This window comes from Vigna umbellata, chromosome 2, assembly GCF_029865625.1.
Source record: "Vigna umbellata cultivar VRB3 chromosome 2, Vumbellata_1.0, whole genome shotgun sequence".
In the NCBI taxonomy this organism is placed as follows: domain Eukaryota; kingdom Viridiplantae; phylum Streptophyta; class Magnoliopsida; order Fabales; family Fabaceae; genus Vigna; species Vigna umbellata.
In genome coordinates, this window is record NC_142166.1 from 48,660,754 (window position 1) to 48,682,912 (window position 22,159).

Genomic DNA, 22,159 nt, shown 5'->3' on the forward strand with positions numbered 1-22,159 from the left:
CCGCTATAATAAAACGGTCTAGAATTTATAATCTATTTTACTAATGGATGGATTGACTTGCATTTTTTTAAATTTTTTTAATTATATATATATATATATATATATATATATATATATAAAATAGAGGTTTGTTAACTTCTTATCAAATTTTATCATGAATACTAAATTTTAAGGTTAAGAGTATTTAAATAATTCCTAATTTTTTTATTTTTTATTTTAAATTAAAAATAAAAATTATTAAAATATTTCTATGTTTAAAACATGTTATTTTATGAATAAGAATATTTTTGTCAACTAAAATTTTGTATACTTGAAAAAGTTACATAAGTTAGTAAATTATATATATATATATATATATATATATATATATATATATATATATATATATATTAAAAAAATTAATTATATAAATATTGTTATGCTTTTAATTAATTAATTTAAAATTATTATTATATTTATATTTTAAATTATTTTATTACAACTAATAATTCTAATTTAATGTGTAAATGTTAATGATTTAAGTTACAATATTATTATATATATATGTCCTTAAAAGAAATTATATAAATAAGTTAAATTTTTAAACTATTTTTTATTTTAATTTGTAATTTAAAAATAATTGACAAGTTTGATGGGTGAAGCCAAAACAAATCTAACATCTGTTGATCGATCATTACTAGTTTACAATATCAGGATAAATTCCCATAAAAATAATTGCAGGAAGATTATATATACTGTGTATATCATTGGTAGAGGTGATATACATAAGGCACTAAACAAGAAACTAAAATTAGAAAAAATGATAAAAAGAAGAAAGTCTTCATCATAATTTTAAATGATTTTTAACAGTAAAAAAAGTTGAATTTATTTTAACTAAGTTGTATTGTTTGGCTAGCAAGCTGCTGATGATTGTGTGAATGTATAGTTATTTTTATAGAAGTGGTGATCGTGACGGGGCTTTGGTCCCACAAGCAAGGTGGTGGTGGTGGTAGGAGGGGAGGCACTGTTGGTGGTGGCGGCGCTGCCACCGGAAATTCTCTGACAGGAAGGGCATATTGTAAGGTTTGGCACTGGAAGCTGCATAAAAAGGGGTCCCTGCAATGCTGTTTTCATCGATTTAAGCTCTTCCAACTCTTTTTGCAGCATCTTGTTCTCTTCTGTTAGACTTTCACAGCACTTCTTCAGTATCTCACAGTTCACTTCCGTTTGCTTCAGTTTTGTCCTACCACACCACACATGTATATATATATATATATATAATATCATTGCCACCAGCCACTGATATTTCCACACACTCGATATCATTACTATACCTATGATGTATCATTATAACTTCATTCAATGCTTTCTTTTAAATCTTAAGAGCTTCTTACTATCATTTAAAAAATGTATACTTCTAATACTAAAACTATTAAAGTGCCTTTTTTGTTCTGTTTTAGTTCTTCTTCTGTTTCTTGACCTAAAAAACTGTATTTTTATTGATTTACATACTTACACAACATTGTTTATATAAACAATAGTAATTGAATAAGAAACATCTCGTCACATGCTTCAGCTAATCTATGAAAAGAAATAAATTATCTTGGTTAAATAATAAAAAGTGAAAGATTTATATGGTGAGTTATATAAGTTATTAAATAAAATACGATTGTGAAAAAGAACTAATGATTTTTTATAGTTAAAAAATAAAATAGAATATATATGTTGATTAATTATATTTTATTTATATATATATATATATATATATATATATATATATATATATATGTTAAAATGATAACTTGAAGAATAAAAATAAAAAAATTATGAACAACAAAAATGATAATTCCCTTTATATATATATATATATATATATATATATATATATATATATATATATATATATATATATATATAGACATAAATATAACAAGTGGAAATAAAAACCATTATTATAACCTTTATAAAAATAAAAAATTGTTAAAACTTATGTTAAAATTATGGAATAATGTAAAGATAAAGAAAATAGTTAGAAGCATAATTTTTTTTATTAATTATTATAATTACAGTGCTTATTATATTTTATCATGGTAATTCTTATGTGGATAATTTGTTAAAGGTTATGAAGTGAAAAAATTTGGCTGTTATAAATCAATCTACAATTTTTTTTAATGATTATTTATAATAGACGAGTACTTCATTGATAGTTTTACTAAAAATTTATTAAAAATTATAAAAAGGGAGTGAAATACAGACTGAACGTGGATTTGTATTTGGGGGAATATGCAGTTCAAATATCAGAGAAATTATAACTCACCTTGCTCTCCTATTCTGAAACCATACTTCCACTTGTCTCGCCCGCAGATTCAGTTTCTTTGCCAATCCTTGCTTCTGTGTCTGAATTAAAACATCAAGATATATATTAAGAATCAAAATAATCATGTATAAAATTAGTGTAAGATAAGATTATATACTCATTCATATATTCTAAATTCACCTTATTATTATTATTATTATTATTATTATTATTATTATTACGACACTTTTACCAATTCTGAAAACTTTTACTAAAATATTCTTATATTCTTTTCAATAAAACTTAAAATACTATATATATTTTTCTCCCACTTAGGTTATAATTTGTAATGTAACAATAGTTACTGAACCATAGTTTCTCTCTGGTTTATTTGATTCATGAAATTAGTCTTAATATTTATTTGGAATAAGATTAATATTCTTGTATTAGAAAAGAAGTAATTTAAAAATTCATAGAAAAACTTAAACTACACCTAAAGTGAAATGGATGAAATAGTACATCCACTAGAAATGACTGAGAACTGATAATAATTGTGAGATAAGTGCATTCAGAAAAGTCTAAGAACTTTAAAAGATTTACTATTTAAGGATCTGTAATAAGGGAGGAAGAGAAGTTTGATAAAATGAAAAAGTAGTAAAAATAAATATACCAGAGTGAGAGTAGAATGCTCTTTGAAGCTATCTTCCAAGACTGCAGATTGTTCTTTGCTGAGCCTCAGCTTCTTCTTGGAGTAACCATATTCATCGAGATCCACAACTCTTAAGTTTGAGGGAAACTTCTCTACCTCTAACTCAATTTCTTCTCCGGCCAACTCATCTCGCTCTCTCTTGATGATGCTTGATGAGTTGAGAAACGAAGACACTGCACTTGGAGGAGAAGCACGACGGTGAAAATCAAAACATTCATCGGAATCCTTCTTTTTCTGGCTTTGTCTTTGTCTTTGCCTTCGTTCATGGCTCTTCATGCATGTTTCTTGTGACTGATCTTGGAGGCCAAGACCAAGACCTAGGTGAAGGTTAGAGGTACCTAAGACCATGATATTCTGAGATAGATCTAATGAACAGAGTTCAATTGATGCAGTAATCTTATGAACAGTCTACAGCAATGCGCAAAGAGGAGTGAGAGGTAGAAGATGAACGAATGGAGAGAGCGAGAGAGATGTGGAATGGTCCAAAGAGAACAATTTATAGTGGAGAGGGTTTTTGGTGGGGACCCTTTTATTATTGTTCATCAAGAAACAAATGAAATAATTAATGCATTAAAGGAAAATACAACAAAGTCTTAAATTACTAATATTGCTATGATAGAAAGTTTTTATGGAAAGCAGTAATAAAAAAGCATCCAAAACAAACTAAAGTATACTTATTTTTTACTAAGCTTATTTTTATCTTTTGTAAAAGGATTTCTTTTAAAATTATGTTTAAGAGATATTTTTAATAAAAATATATTTTGAGCTGTCTGTATTTAAAAATTTTGTTATTTCCATAGGCAGTTTATAATAAATTGCAAAGCCGTGTCATAAGGATCATATGCTTTTCTATTTGCTGAAATCGAAATGTTTAAGTGCATTTTTATTGTAACTATATTTTTATGATGTATATCGTCATTTTCTTTAATAGAAGAAATCTACTTGATATTAAAATTTTTATTGAATTTTTATCTTCTATAAAATAATATTCCTTACAAAAAAATATTTTATTATTTTTAATTATAAATATGGAATTAATAATTTACTGCAAAAACATAATTAACTACAGATAAAAAAAATTATATAAATATTTTTTAACTTTTTTATCATTTAAATAAATTGACACATTAATTATTAAAATACAGAAACGTTTAAATTATTATTATTATTATTTTTGAAAACGTAAAGTATTTATAGTAAATATTAAAAAAACTCCACGATTTAATCTAATCTAAGTATATTGAATTGAGTTTTTTTCAGTCAAGTTAAATCTATCTAAACTCCAACTTAATCTTTTATGGATTGAATAACAAGTTTATTAAATCTATTAAACGATATTCATTAATAATGAGAATATAATTATTAGGTAATTTATTTTAAGTCTCTGGTAAGCGGACAAATCCTACAAAAGCTATGCGGCTGTGTCATTGTATGTGGTATATAGTATACGTGGAAAGTAGTCGCCACAATAGAAAAACTCCATCATGCACATGATATTTCACCCTTTTGCAGTTTAATTGTATTATGTTAAGGAAATAATGATTAGCATCCATGATTTTTCTTTCATTACGTTCTTTTAATTTAAATAATTATAATCAAGTTTGTTTTTTTCACGAAACACTAAATCGTCATTTTACTGAACATAATATATTATAATAGTTAATTTAGAATATTTAAAAGGTTAGAATTGTGAAGGTTTTTCTTTTCGATTTCTGTTAAGTATGGTGCTTTTATTAATTCATTGAATGGAATATAGTCTTTTTTTATCTTCTTGTAAGTAAAAGGAATATTATAAATTTAACGGGTCATCTCAATCGGTTGATTGAAGAATATGGGTGAATTATCGTAAACTTTAATGTGTTGACTTTTTACAAATAAAAAGAATAATATTGAGAGAGTTTGAGAGCATAGAGTAAAAGTGACGGAAAATTGAAAAGAAAAGAAGAGAAATCAAATTTGAACAAATTCTTATATGAAACTAAATTTTCATACTATTTAATTGTGGTTGTGGGAATTATTGAAGTGAGTGTTTCAAAAGCTTCAATTTTTCAATATATGAGTTTGATTGTTTCATTTATGTAGTGTTTTTTAGTTCGTTAACTAAAATGATTGTTATTATTATAATTATAAAGATGATTTAGTGGATAGAAAACTAAAATATATTTAAGGTTTCAATTGTTTTTATTTTTGTTGTTTTCTTAAGTTATAAAGTTGGTACATATAATTGAGAATAAATATATTAAGTATATGAATAATATTGTTTGTTATTTTTTTGTGTTGAAAATTTTCAATATTAAAACTTGTGATGATAGAATATAGTTTCATTTTATTTATGGATATTACAAAGCAGTTTCCATCTTTTAATTAGTTTAAGGTGAATATTAACGGTATAAATATGAATTATCCTAGTTCAATTACATGTATTGATGATGTTTTAAAGGAAGTTGAAGTGAATATATCAACAATTTTTCAATTTTCTTATTATTGTAGACTTTTGTTTAAGTTGAATTTATGAGATCATTATTCTTTAAAGCACTCTTCCAGAAAGAGTAGAAAATGGAATATTTTTGTAAAAATTATAAAATATCTGATGAAAAATATTTTCAAAATCTCTTACACACAGTCTTATGTTAAAAATTAGAGATTAATAAAATCAAAAGATCAAATAATTAATTACCCGACGAGGGAAAGTTTGAATTATATAACTAACTGAAAAAACTTCAGAAGTAAAAAAATAAAAATAAAATTTATTGAAATACTCTACCCATTGTTCTCCTGAAACAATTTTTTAAAAATAAAATATGTACAAATGAATATTAATTAATGTTTTAGGAACCACGGTCAGTAATTTAAATTTTTCGATTTTATATGTCAAAATTTGAGTTCCGGACACCTAATTGCGACATGTGATTGGTAAACAGGTTTAATTATATGTAAATACGTTTAAACAGCTTTATTTGTGTAATTTTTTATGAAAATAGATTTATTTGAGAAAAAAACTTGCACAATTATAATAATCAAGATAATTTATGCAAAAAAAATATTGAAATAATTCAATATCACAAATCTAATAAAGCCAATTAACTTGAATAATTCAATTACATGTATTTTAAATATTTTATTATAAAGAGTATTTAACAAGTATGAAAATTTATCTCCTATCAGTTTAATTATTAATATCTCATCTTTAAACTTAAAAAAAAACTATAATTAAAAAAACTTATCAAAAAGGACCAGTCAATTTTATTTTATTTTTATAAAAAAAAACTTTCAATTCAATTAAATAATCCATTAACTTTAAGTTATCAGCATCCAACCTTAGAGTTTAGTTTATATACCAAATTTATAAAAACACACCCATAAATATATCTGTTCTAGTATACCCAATCCAAATCATAAGAATTGATCCCAAGTCTCTAATCTAAATTATATATTATTTTGGTGTTCTAATTTTCTAGACGATTAAAATCAATATGGACTTCCATAAAAACAGTGAATTCGACAAACAAAAATCAAAATTTCATTATAATTTTATGGGTTTAATATCCTACTTTGTCCCCAGTTTCACTCAAAAATGTCAAATTAGTCCATCCTTTCAAAAATGCGTCAATTACGTCCTCACTTAATAAAATTTGCATCAATGAAATCCCTTCCGTTAAATCCGTACAAACGGCATTAATTATCTAAGTAGAAGAAAGAGAAAAATAATTAACGCCGTTTGTACGGATTTAACGGAAGGGATTTCATTGATGCAAATTTTATTAAGTGAGGACGTAATTGACGCATTTTTGAAAGAATGGGCTAATTTGACATTTTCGAGCGAAACTGGAGACAAAATAGGACATTAAGCCTAATTTTATGTCCTATAAAGTCTATGAAAATTTGTCAAGTCTCTTATTTTTTAAATGAAGCAAAAGCCATCAAATAAATGGCATAAAAAGAGAACTTATACGGTTTGGGATAAAAGAAATTTGAAGAAAATAAACATAACTTAAAATTAATAATTATTTTCATTAAATTATGTAAACATTTAAGACATCTAACACCACAACCACATCATTTCCGATCCTCATTCATTTTAACGGGACAACTTGTTTATCTAAATACCCTTTACTAAAAAAACACAAACACAAATAACATATTATTCTAACTATAACCTTTAATATTATTATTTATCGAAAACCTTAAAACAATAAATTAATGGATTTTTCATCTTTATATAGTTCTTTATTTTTTTATTTTTATCTACTATTGGACTTAGATTCACACTTGGATTTTCAAATCCTAGTGTCATATGCCAATGATTAATGAAGCAAAACACTACCAACCTTAGTTACAGCAAAACCTTTTGAACATGATTTTTTGTGTATTTGATGTTCCAATCTTTTTCAGTGAATGAATAGTGGGGTAATGGATCGAAAGAGAAAGAAGCAGATGCTAGGTGATGAACGACAATAACGCAGAAAGAGTACCGAAATGATTACGTAGATTGCAATCAAAACCAGAACTGTATCGATAGTGCAGACAAAGGTGATGGCTTTGCTGACATGAATCATTGGTAAGGAAGAAAAGAAAAAAAGAAAAGAAAAGAAACTACAAGCACAAATCCCATATCTCAGTGGTTGATGGGCCTTAAAGCCCGGAACATATCTCAAACCTTATCTCCAACATCCCATCTTCCTTGCAAAAATCAAACTTATAAAACATTCTTCAAGTTTCTTGGCATAGTTACTAACTGTCCATCTTAATATTTGTACGCCTGATAGGCATCATCAATTCATCATCATAATCCTACTTTAGAATCAAATACCCAATCATGTGAAATTATTGGTTGGTCCACCCACTCCATCCTTTGCACCGCTATTTCATTTCCATCTATCCTTCATTTTTAAGCTATCTATCTTTTTCTTTTCTCTCTTTCGTCTCTATTCTAGTACATTTTTACTATCAAACTGCTTTTTCTTCCTTTGCTTTAATTCATCATTTTCATTCTCCCCACTCTGGTTAAGTCATCAATATCTATCTAATTTCACCACACCCCTCTTGTTTTAGGGACTATTAATATATGGATGATGCGAATAGTACTATTTTTTTTTCTTAAAAGTCTACAAAACTTATTTATAAAATTTTAATTCCATACACAACTATTAAAGGTGAAGAAAATTCAAATAATTAAGGCTAAACTCATCTTTTCCATTTCAATCTCTCTATCATCATCCCTTGAATTAATTGATTCGTCGGTGATTCATATCAATCATCACCTTCCAATCATATTTTTTTAACCCCTATTGTCTTATTTCAACTAAAATATATGTACATTACTTCTCGTTAAATCATCATTTCAGCTCCCTTTTATTAAGCATTAAATGTTGTTATTAACATCTATTTTTTATCAACAAAAATTAATATATGAAATATAGATAATTGAATTATCTTAACCTATAATAAATTAATATGTAAAAAAAAGTAAAAATATAATTCGTCTCCTTTAAGTGACATTGCAAAACAAAATGTTTTTATCATGACATTAAACATCGATTTTATTCAAAATTAGGACATCATGCATTTAAGATAGTGTCTGTCACGATTTTATTTGTAAAAGGTGTTTCAAACTATGGGAATTGGTCATCTCTAATGGGTGAAGGTTGAAAAGTGAGGAAAAATCCCTCTATCGAGTGACATGGTTAAATTTCATCATCATACATCTAACATATTATCCATTTCGAATTTTTGTTTATCACAGTTTTATTTTTAAAAATATTCTGAAAAAAAAATATATTTAAATTTTCTTTGGTTTTAATTTCTATGACTATTAAATATGCTAGTAACAATCTTTAAATTATAATTTACATTGATCTCATTTATGCTTCTAAATGATATCCTACATCAATGAAATAGAAAGAAAACTAACTATAGGTTTATTATAAATTGATTTTATTTTAAATTATAAAATTTCTAATATTATATATCTCATATATAATATACTATACTCATATATAATGTACCATATATTTTGTAGGTGGTTTTATAAGGATAACATGCTTAGTTAATAAAATATTTTCATCTCAATAATATTCGTATACTGATCATAAACCATTTCTTCACATTGAATAATTATAATTTGTTTCATATATTCACGAACCATAAACACGAACAGGTTTGATGGCTCAGTCTTTGCTGATTTTTTACTTCAAATTCTGATTCACACCACTAGGAAACAAAATACTTTTAACACCCCTTCACGTCTCTTTTCTATATATATAATTTTGGTCCGTGACATTGAGACTTACCAAATAACCCATTATTAGATGTGAAGTTCTGATGATCTCAAAATTTCCTGTAATGGCAGTCATTTTCCAATCCTATGAAAACAAATCACTAATCCAAAGTTGACTTTAATCTCACTCACAAGCAACTTAGCCTTGGTAGGAAATGCATATAGAGAAGCGATTTTGGTAAGAAAACATAAATTAAAAAAAATTGTATTTGATTTTCATGAATCAGAAAATTAGTTAAACTAGAGTTAAAATAAGGCTCCTCCAAAATAATGAAATCTTGATGATGGTTCCGAACAATAGGATTCAAAGATTAAGAGTGAGAAAAAAAAAACGAGTAATTAAAATGTTATATGAAAGCTTGAGAAACATGTTTGATAGTGGATGTTGCTTTCGTTTTTCACTTGTCATTACTTGCTTCCTTGATGGGTGCGTAGCATCTTTCAACTCTAACCACAACTCTTTGTCTTTTTTTCTTCCTGGCCAATCTTGTTTTCTCCATTATTTTTCATAAATGAAACTTATGTAAATAATAGTTAAAAATCATATATAAAGCTAATTAAGAATTTTTATAATTAACTGAACCAATCAGCCTAAATAATCTAATTAGCATTAACACAAAATTGACTTTTAAAGTATGTTATTTTAGGCTTTTAACGTCTGTTAAATGTCTGACGTCATAGCAGGAGACGTAAATTGACGTCTGTTGTCTTTGAACAGACATCAATTCACGTCTGTTGCATTTATAACAGACGTTAATTGACGTATGTTGTAAGAACAACATATGTCAATTTATGGGTTTTTTTTAAAAAAAAATTGTCGCCGTTAAGGTGAGGGAGTATATAGGTACCGCTGTGAGGATCAGGAGAAAAACGCGCACAATAACGGTTCGAAAAGTGATTAAAATGAGATATTTTCGAATCTTTTTTACGTCTGATCTTGGACCCGACGTCTAAAGGAGGATTTGACGTCTGACCCTCGAGGAACCGACTTCTATAATGAAGTTTTATTTATAAAAATGTAACCGATCAATTTTTACGTTGAATTTTCGACGTTATACGTGTAACGTTAAAGGCCTGCACTAGTATAGAAATGATACTAGAATAATAAAAGAATATTAGTAGAGTCATTATAAGATAATCAGTGATAAGTGTGTGATAAGCGTGATTAAACTATGATTGGACCAATTATATAAACATATGTAGTTGTAGTAACCAAATGTGAGCTTTTTTAAGTACTCCTACTGTTATTTTATTGAAAACATTATAAATTCTTTTCACTTTTGTTTGACAAATATTTTTGGATGACTGCATTAAATATTTAATGTGTATGTTAAGTTTTTTTAATAAATAATTTTAGGTGTTAGTATTTGGTTAGGGAAGAGTTAAACTAGTAAATCTTATAAACTCTTAATATGTATGCTAAGTTAAAAAATTAAACAATTTGGATAAAAATAGTTATAAATAAAAATGTAATTCATCAGAGATGTCATAAGCCTCTAACACTATCGTTTGGATGAAAATATTGGGTGTAAAGCTGTGAAGATAATAACAAATTTCGAGCTTATAAAATTATAAGTTGACTATTTTAATTTTTTTCCTTCAAAAGTGATTGATTTAATTCTTAATTATTTGAAAAATGTTTGTTTTACATATTTGAAAATTATGCCATACATATTGGTACATTCGCTTTTGTGTAGTGGAGAAGGAGGTAATAGGATTCTATATCTTATGCGTTAAGCAATTTAATAGAAAAGCTTGAAGTGAATCAAAAATACACTTTTGGTGGTGACCTAATTGGAACACGTGTCCTCCTGGTAATATTCCACTTTTTTTTTTCTTTATTTGTCTTGATGATGATACTCCAATCTAAACATGTACAGAATTGACGAAGAAACATAGGAGTATTTTTTATCTTCTCTTTCAGTTCTGCAACGGTAGTTTATGTCGTTTTGGGTATATTGCAGTATACAGCTCCTATGAGCCATCAGTTTTATTTCGAAATGTATTTTATGTATTTCAGAAAATTCTCTCTGAACAACATTTCATGTAATAATGTTATAGAAAACTCATTTTTTTTAAAAGCATTATATGTGTTTGGAAGAGTTTATTTAAGAAATCTTATTCCGCAAAAAAAAATTTTTGAAATGTATTTCATGCTTTGTAGATTTATTCTAAAAATATCATTTTGGATTTTTTTTTTAAATTCTGAAAAACTTATTCTGAAAAGTTTTCAAAATGTGTAATCAGAAGTACAATTTGAGTAGTGGACAAAGAAATTGGAGGAGTGCAGGAAGTAAGAGTCTGAGTTTACATGGGCTCACAAGTCTAACCTTTTATAATTAAGGGGGTTTCTTATTGCATCCCATATTTTTCTTTCTGCAGCTCTAATATTTTCAAAATGTCACTACTAACCTTTTGACTTTGATTAAGGTAAAACTTTTAAATTACTTTATAAATTTTACTTATAGATTCATTACTAATGAATATTTTTGTCCATAATAAAAATCTAATTTACCAATTGCTAACAAAGATATCTATTAATAATTAAAATTATTAAATTTGTCAATAAAATATGTTTAATTGTCGAATTTTTTTTCATTGCTAACATTTTGTGACTAAGTTAACATTTTTGAGTTTAAACAAAAGAATAATTGTGTTCATGTTTAAGGAATTAAGACTATGCAAAGCAAATAACATTTTTTTTATAGATTTTATCAAACATTTAAATTTTGTAAAAGATTAGAAATGATATGATATGTTACTTCTGGTTAGACTTTATTGAACTCCAGTCTCATTTATATAATTAATTACTTTCTTTCCAATTTAAAGTTAATGTCAATTTAAAGTTAATGTCAACTTACATATTTACTCAAAACATAATTTATTAGAAAAATGAACTTAAATGTCTTTATTAAGATTTTATTTCTTGAGTACTTAATAAGCAAATCTACTCTCATAACAAATATTTAAGATAACTAACGAGTCAAACTATATTCTTAAATACAAGTTTAATTAAATATTTTGTTTTAGTTTTAAATCACAAAAAAAATATTTTTCATTATCTAATGAATCAAATATTAAACTATGGATGATAAAACTACAAAACGCATTAAATATAGAAATAAAATACTAACATTGAATAGAAAGATATATGTGTATAATTAAAATAACCATGATGAAGATCTTCCAAAAAACTCTAACAATCCTAAAAGTCTTCCACATGTGATGTCTCTTCAAAATTAAAAAAAAAAATCTCATCAACAAAAAAAGTGCCTAGTGTCAACCACATAGCACTAGGCACCTCAATATAAATGTAGTTCCTATACAAAGTGACATTCACTGTAAATTATCTCACATTGAGTTTGTCTAGTTTCTATATTTAAATTGACGATTAATAAACTATTTTCTTAAATACTACGAAATTATATAGAATGTTGTTAAAAACATTGAATTAAATCACAATTTCAATTGTATAGAAATTATTAATTTAATTTATATTTATTGACCAATATAAATGAAATAATAAATGTTTGAAGGGTATATAGTGCATATTAATTTCATATTTCTATAAAATATATGTATAAACATATGAAACAGTAATTTGATAAAGTAAAGAAGTAATTTAAACTTGAAAAAGTTTTTCTAATTAAATTGTTTAGATAAAAAGATTGTTTGCATTTTTTCAATAATTAATTAGTAATTTATTTTTATATTTATTTTGGTTTTTATATATTTTTATAACAGTTTCAAAAGGTCCATGTGTCATTTCTATAATTTTGATACATCATCATTTCTAAAATAGAACATATCACATAAATTTTGACATGTGCAGTATTTCAAAGAAATATGAATTCAATTAGGTAAAAAGAATATAATAACTAATAATATAAAAAAATTATTAATTAAAGCTTTTAAAATCAAACATAAGATTGAAGAGTATTAGATTTTTTTTCTCCACTTTACCAGATATTTCTGAATAATTAATTTGCACGATGGATGAGAGAGGATATGGATATACGTGGATATGTGTAGTGGGTAATGGGCAATGGATTTTGGATATGTACAGCCACCTCGATCGGTGCTGGCCTTCCAGGATTCATCCTTTTAACTTTTACACCAGAAGATCAGATGGTAAACTTTTCATTATCCTTATCTTCAAATTTTCAATTATTTTAACTACTGCATAAAGATATTAACTTTTTATATAATATATAGGAAATAATTAAGGGAGTAAATTACAGTTGAAAAATAATTATGCTCAAATTTAACGTTTAAATATGTTTTCCACGTGCAATGTTAACCAAAAACAGAGTATATAAATATAAATAATGGTATTCATGGTATAGAGCAGGCTGTATCTCTTATCTCTCTTCCCTCTTCCTCCTCCAATTTTTCCTTCTCAAGCATTTTGCGTTTCGGATCCTAATTCCCTCACCATTGCAGCCAGCACAATGATTCGAAGCTCCTTTCCCAGTTTCAGGAGATTGCTTCTTCAGAATGTTTCGCCTTCTGCGTCCTCCAAGGTCTGTCTTACTTTCCTACGTTTTCTTTTCCATCCTCTTCTTATGAATGCGCTTCATCGTACACTGTTTCAGATAATGGCACTAAAATTAATGTATATGTGTAGTTCATATAATCTTTTCAGATAATTCTTATGAAAAGAAAATGTTCAACACCTTCTATTTAAAATATTTACACTATTAACTTGTGTAATTTAGGGAAATCAAAATGTCTGAAAGAATATTAACTATCATGTTCGCGATAAATATTTCATATATTTTTGGCATTTTTTTCCAAGATAACATAAAATGTATGCGTAATGATCTAAAGTATCACTTAAGTTAATAATAAATCAAAATAAACATTTGAACTCAAATCCACCTTAGTGTATCTGAGTAGTAAAGAAGAGATCAAATTTTCTTATAGTACAGAACTACTATTTGATGGACCATTATGCCCTCTGCAGCCACGAGAGTACAAATTCTCGAGGATGCTCATGTGACAAAGACAGATAACTACTGTGTATCATCTTCATGTGCACCTAAAAACTCGTTGTCGTTTTGAACTCTAGGTTTGAATTTTGTTTTTATATTTTGAATGAATCTTATAGGATAAAAACCCCATTTAGCCTGGAAAATAAGAATTAAAAATTAAATAATATAAAGATTTAATAATTATGTTATTCTTATTTACATTAAAAAGATAATATGTTGTTTTTTTTATGTTATGAAAATTCAGTTAAATAAACTATAATTTAATATTCTTTATTTAATTTTGGGTGCTTTAGAGATTCAATCAAACGATAATTAACATTTCACTTTCTTTTACTTATTTTTTTCCAGCTCTTTCTTACTTGATAAATAAAAGATATAGAAGCATAAATGAAAAAAACTCATCTCTTTTATTATAATAACAATTAGGGATTGTAGGACTACATTTTTCACCGAAACAAGTTCATGTAACATTTATGGAAACAAGTTTATTTATTATATCTAATAATAACTATTTTTTCTTATTCATTTAATTATAATTTTATCTTTTATTATTAATTTAATAATTTATTTAATTTTCTTTTAATTTCCAACTTAGATGATGGCTCATGTACAATAAATAATATATTAAGAAATTTTTGTATTACTCCATGTATTTATAAATTATTATATACACTAAGATTTTACTTTTAATTTTTATAATAATTATTTAAAAGTCATTTTAAAGATAATGTTTGGTTAATACTGTAAAATTTGTATAATAAATATTTATGATTTATATTTCTCATGCAATAAGTTTCACTAGATAATTTAACATTAATAATTAAAGTTTGATATAATATATATATATATATATATATATATATATATATATATATATATATATATATATATAGTTTTTGAACTTTGATTTGTTTTATTTAAATCATTATTCTAAAAACTTTGTCTCCAAAGCCTATGCGGTTTTTTATTTAACGAAACCTAAGTATTTTTTGTATTGAGTTAATTTGTGTTTCACTAAAATTTCTATACAAGAATTTAAAAAAGAAAAAAGGATCATAGTTCAATTATTCGTTTTAATTTCTGTCGAGATGATTAATCTAGTTAACAATATAAAAATATTAAATGAAAGTTTATTATTATCATGAACAAATGAAATTGAAGATAATGTTGTTAATTCTAGTAGGCTCCTTAACATTGCGATGCCCATGAGGACGTGTTTCCACCTTCCTTATCCTCATCTTCGGAGAAGATGTTTCTCGTGGTTTTCTTTTCTCACTTTTTAGTGTCCTCAAATTATACGTTTCTGCCACGTTTTCTATTTTTATATTCAACAAATTGGAGTGTTCATCAAATTGAATTCATCCGCATTCTAAATTGATAATTTAAGTAATCTATTAGTTTTTTTTTTTAATTGCTTTACCTAACTAATTTTATTTAAAATCTAAATCTGTTTATTATATACAAACTTAGTTAGTTCATATTTAGATTTAACTTTCTCTATTAATAAAAGAATAGTTGATATCTAATTTTATACCCATCCGAGTTATTCCATTCGCAGTTGAAGTAAAAAGTTATATACTAAATCTATCCATTAAATTAGCTTATTATATTTTACTGTTTAATTTTTAATCCTATGATACAAGTTTGTGCTTGTTTTATATAGATACCCAATTTTAAAGAATAAAATATTACTGTGTTACGTTATTTTCAACCATTTTAATAATATTTTTTTGTCTTAATATTTTATTATTTTATGTACTTTACTTTTCATATCCATACAAATGAATGGTATGCAAAAACCTTTACTATATTTTTATTCATTATTGAACAAAATTTAATATAACAGCAAATATATAAAAATCAGGAGAACTGAACAATAACAACGAAGAAAATTAAAATTACACGAAATCAAGTTAAAAAAATAATAAATAGAAGTGCAATTAAATAAGAAAAACGTGGAAATTTTGTTTAAAAATGGAAAATTGGACAGCAACGTTGTACTCTCGCAACCTAAATAAGAAAAAAAATGAAGAGTATTGGTAGAACATTTTATTTGAATTGTTATCTGAACACAGACTTATGCTGTAACAGATCGGAATGCACAATTGGTTTACTTCTCAGCCGTACCCTCTTGAGAGCCCCAACCCTACTTACAGGTACAATGGATATATCATCTATTACTCGATATTTTGACAATATTTAACAGTAATTATGTGATTTATCTAAAATTATTCTATAATCAATAATAATAATCATAAATATTATTATGAACCAATCACCAATCACGTAATAATATATAATATATAAATAATATTAAAATATTGTTAAAATATCGTTATCCTACGTATTTATACCTATTTTAATGTTTATTAAGTAAGTGTTTGTTGTTATTTTTAAAAACAAAACAAACACAGTGATGAGGAGTATGCTGTTGTGGATTGGGACAGCCTTGGATTTGGATTGATGGCTACTGATTATATGTACATTACTAAATGTTGTGAGGGCCAACATTTTGAAGAAGGCCAACTCAGTCGATATGGGAACATTAAACTCAGTCCAGCTGCCGGAGTCCTAAATTATGGTCAGGTCTGTGTCATTTCAAATTCTCTTCTTAGGAAACTTACGTTTTAACTTTACGTTTTAACTTTATATATGTCTACCTCATAAAACCTTCCTGTCTTTCATAATCTCATTCTTAAAGTTTATAGCTCAGTTCCAGCTGTTTGTAAACCAAGCTATGATTTACAAGTATGTGGTGTAATTAGTTTTCAAATTGACTGATACATATAAAATTAGATAAACGATCATATTTAGTTATTTAAAAAGAAATTACAAAGTACTGAAAAAATTAAATACAATTTTAGCCTAACGCAGAATTAAATTTATCTAAAAAAATTATATTTATTTATTTTTAAAGTTTGATGATAAAATTGTATCAAAATTAATTTAAAATAGGAGTGAATTTTAATTGTGTCTAAGTTTAATATTTAGTCAAAAATAAAAAATTTTGAAAAATTCAAGGGAAAAAAAGCCTAGGAACAAAAATAAGAAAAGTAGGAATAAAAATAAGTGATTTTTGTTTGTACGAGAAATCTGAAGAGTAAGTTTAGTACGTTATTTGGTTTGTTTTTAGGTCAAGCTTCATTTTTTTAAAGATTAATTGAATATTAAAGTTTTTGAGATAGAATTAATATATCTCTAAATAAAATTATGAGGTAATAAGTCAATGAAAAAAAATTATATATTAAAAAAATCATGAAATATAAAATAAGTATATATTACTCAAAAACATAAAACAAACTAAAACTAAGTAGGCTACATTTATTAGAGTTAAATATAATTTATTACTAAAATATAAACATTCACTTAGGTTGTAATTTAACTGTTATTTATGAGTCTACTTGCAGTAAAATTTTAAATAATATAGGTATCTCTCAATAAGTGTTTTAACATGTTTTATATGTGGGTGAACAATTTAATATAACAATAGTATTTTAAAAGTAAATTTTATATTTATTTAAATAAGATAGCTTGTTAAACTTTAAAGACTCTGTAATTATCTTTCCTTTATTAAATACACCTGAAATAAAGGTTTCACCAAACTTTAAGTTTGGTCATAGACCTCAAGTTGGGCCACAAACACGTGTACCATAGCCTTCTTATCTGTAACCAATCTACAGCCTGGGCGATATTATGAATTATCACATTTGAATTTCAACAAATTTTATAATGAATTATGAACAAGTGTCTAATAAATTGTTTTAAATTTTCTTACGTTATTCTCTTTTAAAGATAAGAAATGAATATGTTGATAAATATTGTTTTTACAAAACACAAGTATAAATATGAATATGTGATTTTTTAAATTAGGCATGAGAATGTAGATAAATATGTATATATCTATATTAATATACATTTTTGTTTTATTTTAAATTAATAAAATACCTTTAATTTTTTTAAAAATATAAAAATTTATAAAAATTCTTTTTTTAATTTTTAGTTATCTTATATAAAAAAATTTAAGATAATATTTTATATTTTTTCATAATTATATAATTTTTATTTAACTGTTATTTGATTATTTAATATTTATATATATTTTTATATATTTGATATTGAGAAAATAAAATATGTAATTATTTTATTTATTGTGACTTTTTTTTCTGTAAAATAATTATTTGATGAATATTTAGAATAATAAATATGTCAGTACGAGCATAAGGTACAAACATATCTATTCGCTAATGAAACAAGAAGAAATTTTAGCATTTTATAGAAAAAAGATGCATTTTTTACTTAGAAATTGGATGAGATAATCAACCATACTTGTCATAATCCTTAGTTTCTTTTATTGTTTTTTTTATTAATTATAAAATATATTGAATATCTTTATGATTCCTATTGCATATGTATGTTTCATTTAGTAGTTCCTTTATTAAGATTCATGAGAAGACTTACAAGAAGAAAAACATCACTTCCTTGCAGAATGTCATAAAATAAGGAGGACGGACTTTGGAGAGCATATACTCTTTCTTGAAGTTAAATTTGTTTGTTATTTCTTTGTAATTATGAAGTAATTTTCATACTTAGAAACACACAATGATAACAAAATAAAAAAGTTATGTAATAGCAGGAGAATCATGTTTTTAGCGTAACCTTGAAAGAAAAACGATATTTGATAAATGAAAAGTGATAAGATGCAATAAGAAGTTGATAAAAAGGAGTATGAATTTAATATTTGATTATGTTGGAATGGTGGAATTGTTGTTGAAATACGAAAACAGGGATTATTCGAAGGCACAAAAGCATACAGAAAAGAAAATGGGCGCGTGCTACTCTTCCGTCCGGAACAAAATGCCATTAGAATGAAGATTGGTGCAGAAAGAATGTGCATGGCATCCCCTTCCATAGAACATTTCGTTCATGCTTTGAAACAAACTGTCTTGGCTAATAAACGTTGGGTACGACAACTAATTATTCAACTATTAATTGCTTCGACTTTCAATTCTACAAATAGATGGCATGCAATGTGTAATTGAACTGATAATTGTAAAAGCTAAACAGATTCCTCCACCGGGAAAAGGGTCCTTGTATCTTAGGCCTCTGCTCTTGGGAACGGGTCCAGTTTTGGGTTTGGCTCCCGCACCAGAATACACATTCCTCATATACGCTTCCCCTGTTCGCAACTATTTCAAGGTCTCTCAAATTTCATTTTCTTTATCTGTGCTACGCATAACAATTACTTCAATTTTTTTGCTTAAACATTTGGAGTGCTTTATTCCCACCACAGGAGGGTTCGGCGCCGCTCAACTTGCACGTAGAGGAGAACTTTGACCGTGCTTCTCGCCGCGGCACTGGAAACGTTAAAACCATTTCCAATTATGCACCGGTATGTCTTTCACGTCTTTCACTAAAAAAACTCAATCAATTCGTGTATATCACAGAGGCTTAATTTTTCTCTAGCAGTAGATCCTGATTAATTTAACTAGGAAACGCGTCACAAACTAAATGGATCATACGTGACCTTCAAGGAGTTCAGATCTTGTAATAGAGTGCTCAATCTTGCATTTCGTGTAGGTTTTGATGGCACAAACTACAGCTAAGAAAAGAGGATTTTCAGACGTGTTGTACCTTGATTCAGCCACCAAGAAAAATCTGGAGGAGGTCTCTTCTTGTAACATTTTTATTGCCAAGGTATTCTTCGAACTGTTTTTCTTCCCCTTCAATGTAAAGTGTTACTTTCTCAGTTGTGCACATTTTAAAAGATTACTCTAAAGACAAATCTTCAGCCATATTCGTTTATAACAGGCTGATTTAACTAGTTGCTTCCACTTCACAGGGAAAATGCATAGCTACTCCTGCTACCAATGGAACTATTCTTTCCGGAATTACCCGAAAAAGTGTCATTGAAATTGCGGGTGATCTTGGCTATCAGGTCTTATATAACTACATATATGTTGTTTTTGTCACTTTCTGTTTGAAGTACGTTGTTACATTGACCAATTTGGTTCAGGTAGAAGAGCGTGCTGTTGGTGTGGATGAATTGATTGAAGCTGATGAAGTTTTCTGCACAGGAACTGCTGTAGGTGTTGCCCCTGTAGGGAGTATCACATATCAGGATAAAAGGTAAAATAATGGCCTTATTCGTAACACCAAGCCATTAACTAAGAAAAAAAATATAAATACAGGGTAGTGAGAGAGTGTTTATAGCGTCAAAGTATTTATAATAATTATAGATAAAAAAAAGGAATGATATTTTTTTTCTTAATTATTCTTAATTTAAACATGGGAAAATTATATTTATCTATTCAAACAATATTAAATAATATTTATTTTCTTTTATTTTTAAAATAAAAATATAACTTTCTTGTATTTTTAATAAAATAATATTTATAAAAACTTTAAATACATATTCATGTGAAAGTAAATGACATTCAACTATCTCATATCTCTCTAATTTTTATATTTAAAATATTAATTTTGAATTTTGTAATTTTATTTATGTTTTAGTTAATATTTAAAAAAAATACGGGAGGTGGATTTAATTTTATTAGAAATGAAAAAAAATCATCATTAATTTATTAAACATGTAAGAAAAATTATTGTTATACTATATTAAAATATAAGAAAGATGAATGCTGCTTTGCTAAAAATATAAGGAAGACAAATGTTATTTATTCAAAATATACGAAGCGTTAATGTCTATTTAAAAAATAAATTAAGTATGAGTCTTATTTTCTTAAGAAAACAAAATAAGTTTCTTATTTAAAAAAAAAAATCATTCTACATATTAAGTGGATATTTTCATGGTTAATAGTTATTTCAATCTTCATTATAAGTTATATATGATTTATCTTATTAGAATTGAAATATTTTTTACTCATTTCAAATACTATTTCTTGAAATTATTTTTATTTCAATTTTTTGGATGCAGTATTTTGGATAAATTAAGTTCTAAAACTATTTTGCAACCTCAATAAATTCGAATTTAAATTTTATTTTACAGTTTGAATGTTGGCATACCGGATATATAAAAATTATACATCTTAATTTTAATAATTTACTAAAGTTTTCCGTAAAGTTTAAAAGATACTATTGTTTTAAATTAATAAAATAATAATTATTAATACTAAAAAAAGTTCATTATTCCTTTTAGATTGGATGAAACATTAATTAAGTTGAATACATGCAGGATGGAATATATAACGGGCTCTGGAACCATTTGTCAAGAGTTGAACGATACCATTTCAGGAATTCAAACTGGTACTATTCAAGATAAGAAGGGATGGATCATTGAAGTAGATTAAGCAAGACCTTTCACAATTGTTTTCTTTTAATTCTGTGAAAAATGACAGAAATAATGACGTTCCTTTTATAAAAGGATATTATATATGTATATGCGCATTATCCAATATTGTATATTCCTGTATTCATAAAAACTTATATCATTGTCTTTTTGCTAAGAAAGTCGTTATCAATTTTAAACATATGAATGGCGCTCTTGATTTACTTTATTTTATAAATAATAACATATTTTTATCACTTTTTTTAAATTAAACAAAAAATTCAAATGTAGTTCTAGCCAAAAACATGCATTAAATCTTTGAAAGCGAACATGTTAATTATATTTGTGTGTCTTAAAAGGAAGAGTTTTTTTGTTTTTTCTTTTTAATTTTTTTTTTGTCTTAAAAGGAAGAGCTTTCTTTTTATATTTTTTTACGATACAAAATAAAATTTTGAAAATCTATTTAGCTTCTAGCTAAAAGGTGAAGAAAAATTAAGAAGAATACAAAATAAACAATATTTGATAAGTTTTTAACTTTTTGTTTTTGGTGTTTCTTCTTAATATCAATTACATTATATATATATATATATATATATATATATATATAATAATAATAATA

At 25.8% G+C, this 22,159-nt stretch overlaps 2 protein-coding genes across 2 annotated transcripts; one reads left to right on the forward strand and one right to left on the reverse strand.

The window, feature by feature from the left end:
* Positions 1–636: 636 nt before the first annotated feature.
* On the reverse strand, positions 637–3,448 carry LOC124843467 (homeobox-leucine zipper protein HAT22-like). The gene is made up of 3 exons (XM_047320218.2): positions 2,946–3,448; positions 2,297–2,376; positions 637–1,222 (listed from the first exon to the last, which is right to left on the reverse strand). Exons 1-3 carry the CDS (start codon positions 3,330–3,332, stop codon positions 892–894), a joined length of 798 nt encoding a protein of 265 aa, XP_047176174.1. The 5' UTR covers positions 3,333–3,448; the 3' UTR covers positions 637–891.
* A 10,143-nt stretch (positions 3,449–13,591) lies between these two features.
* On the forward strand, positions 13,592–21,738 carry LOC124843468 (branched-chain-amino-acid aminotransferase 2, chloroplastic-like). The gene is made up of 10 exons (XM_047320219.2): positions 13,592–13,784; positions 16,347–16,411; positions 16,670–16,841; positions 19,040–19,216; positions 19,320–19,451; positions 19,546–19,644; positions 19,833–19,949; positions 20,095–20,190; positions 20,269–20,381; positions 21,448–21,738. Exons 1-10 carry the CDS (start codon positions 13,713–13,715, stop codon positions 21,560–21,562), a joined length of 1,158 nt encoding a protein of 385 aa, XP_047176175.2. The 5' UTR covers positions 13,592–13,712; the 3' UTR covers positions 21,563–21,738.
* Positions 21,739–22,159: the final 421 nt, after the last annotated feature.

Excerpts from the sequence above, each read along its gene's own strand:
- LOC124843467 (XM_047320218.2), bottom strand. The coding sequence starts at position 3,332 with ATGGTCTTAGGTACCTCTAACCTTCACCTAGGTCTTGGTCTTGGCCTC. Across the intron at positions 2,377-2,945 it reads AGCATTCTACTCTCACTCTG|ACACAGAAGCAAGGATTGGC; the intron begins GTATATTTATTT and ends GTTTTAATTCAG. Across the intron at positions 1,223-2,296 it reads TTTCAGAATAGGAGAGCAAG|GACAAAACTGAAGCAAACGG; the intron begins GTGAGTTATAAT and ends GTGGTGTGGTAG.
- LOC124843468 (XM_047320219.2), top strand. The coding sequence starts at position 13,713 with ATGATTCGAAGCTCCTTTCCCAGTTTCAGGAGATTGCTTCTTCAGAAT. Across the intron at positions 16,842-19,039 it reads GAGTCCTAAATTATGGTCAG|GGATTATTCGAAGGCACAAA; the intron begins GTCTGTGTCATT and ends ATACGAAAACAG. Across the intron at positions 19,217-19,319 it reads TCTTGGCTAATAAACGTTGG|ATTCCTCCACCGGGAAAAGG; the intron begins GTACGACAACTA and ends AAAGCTAAACAG.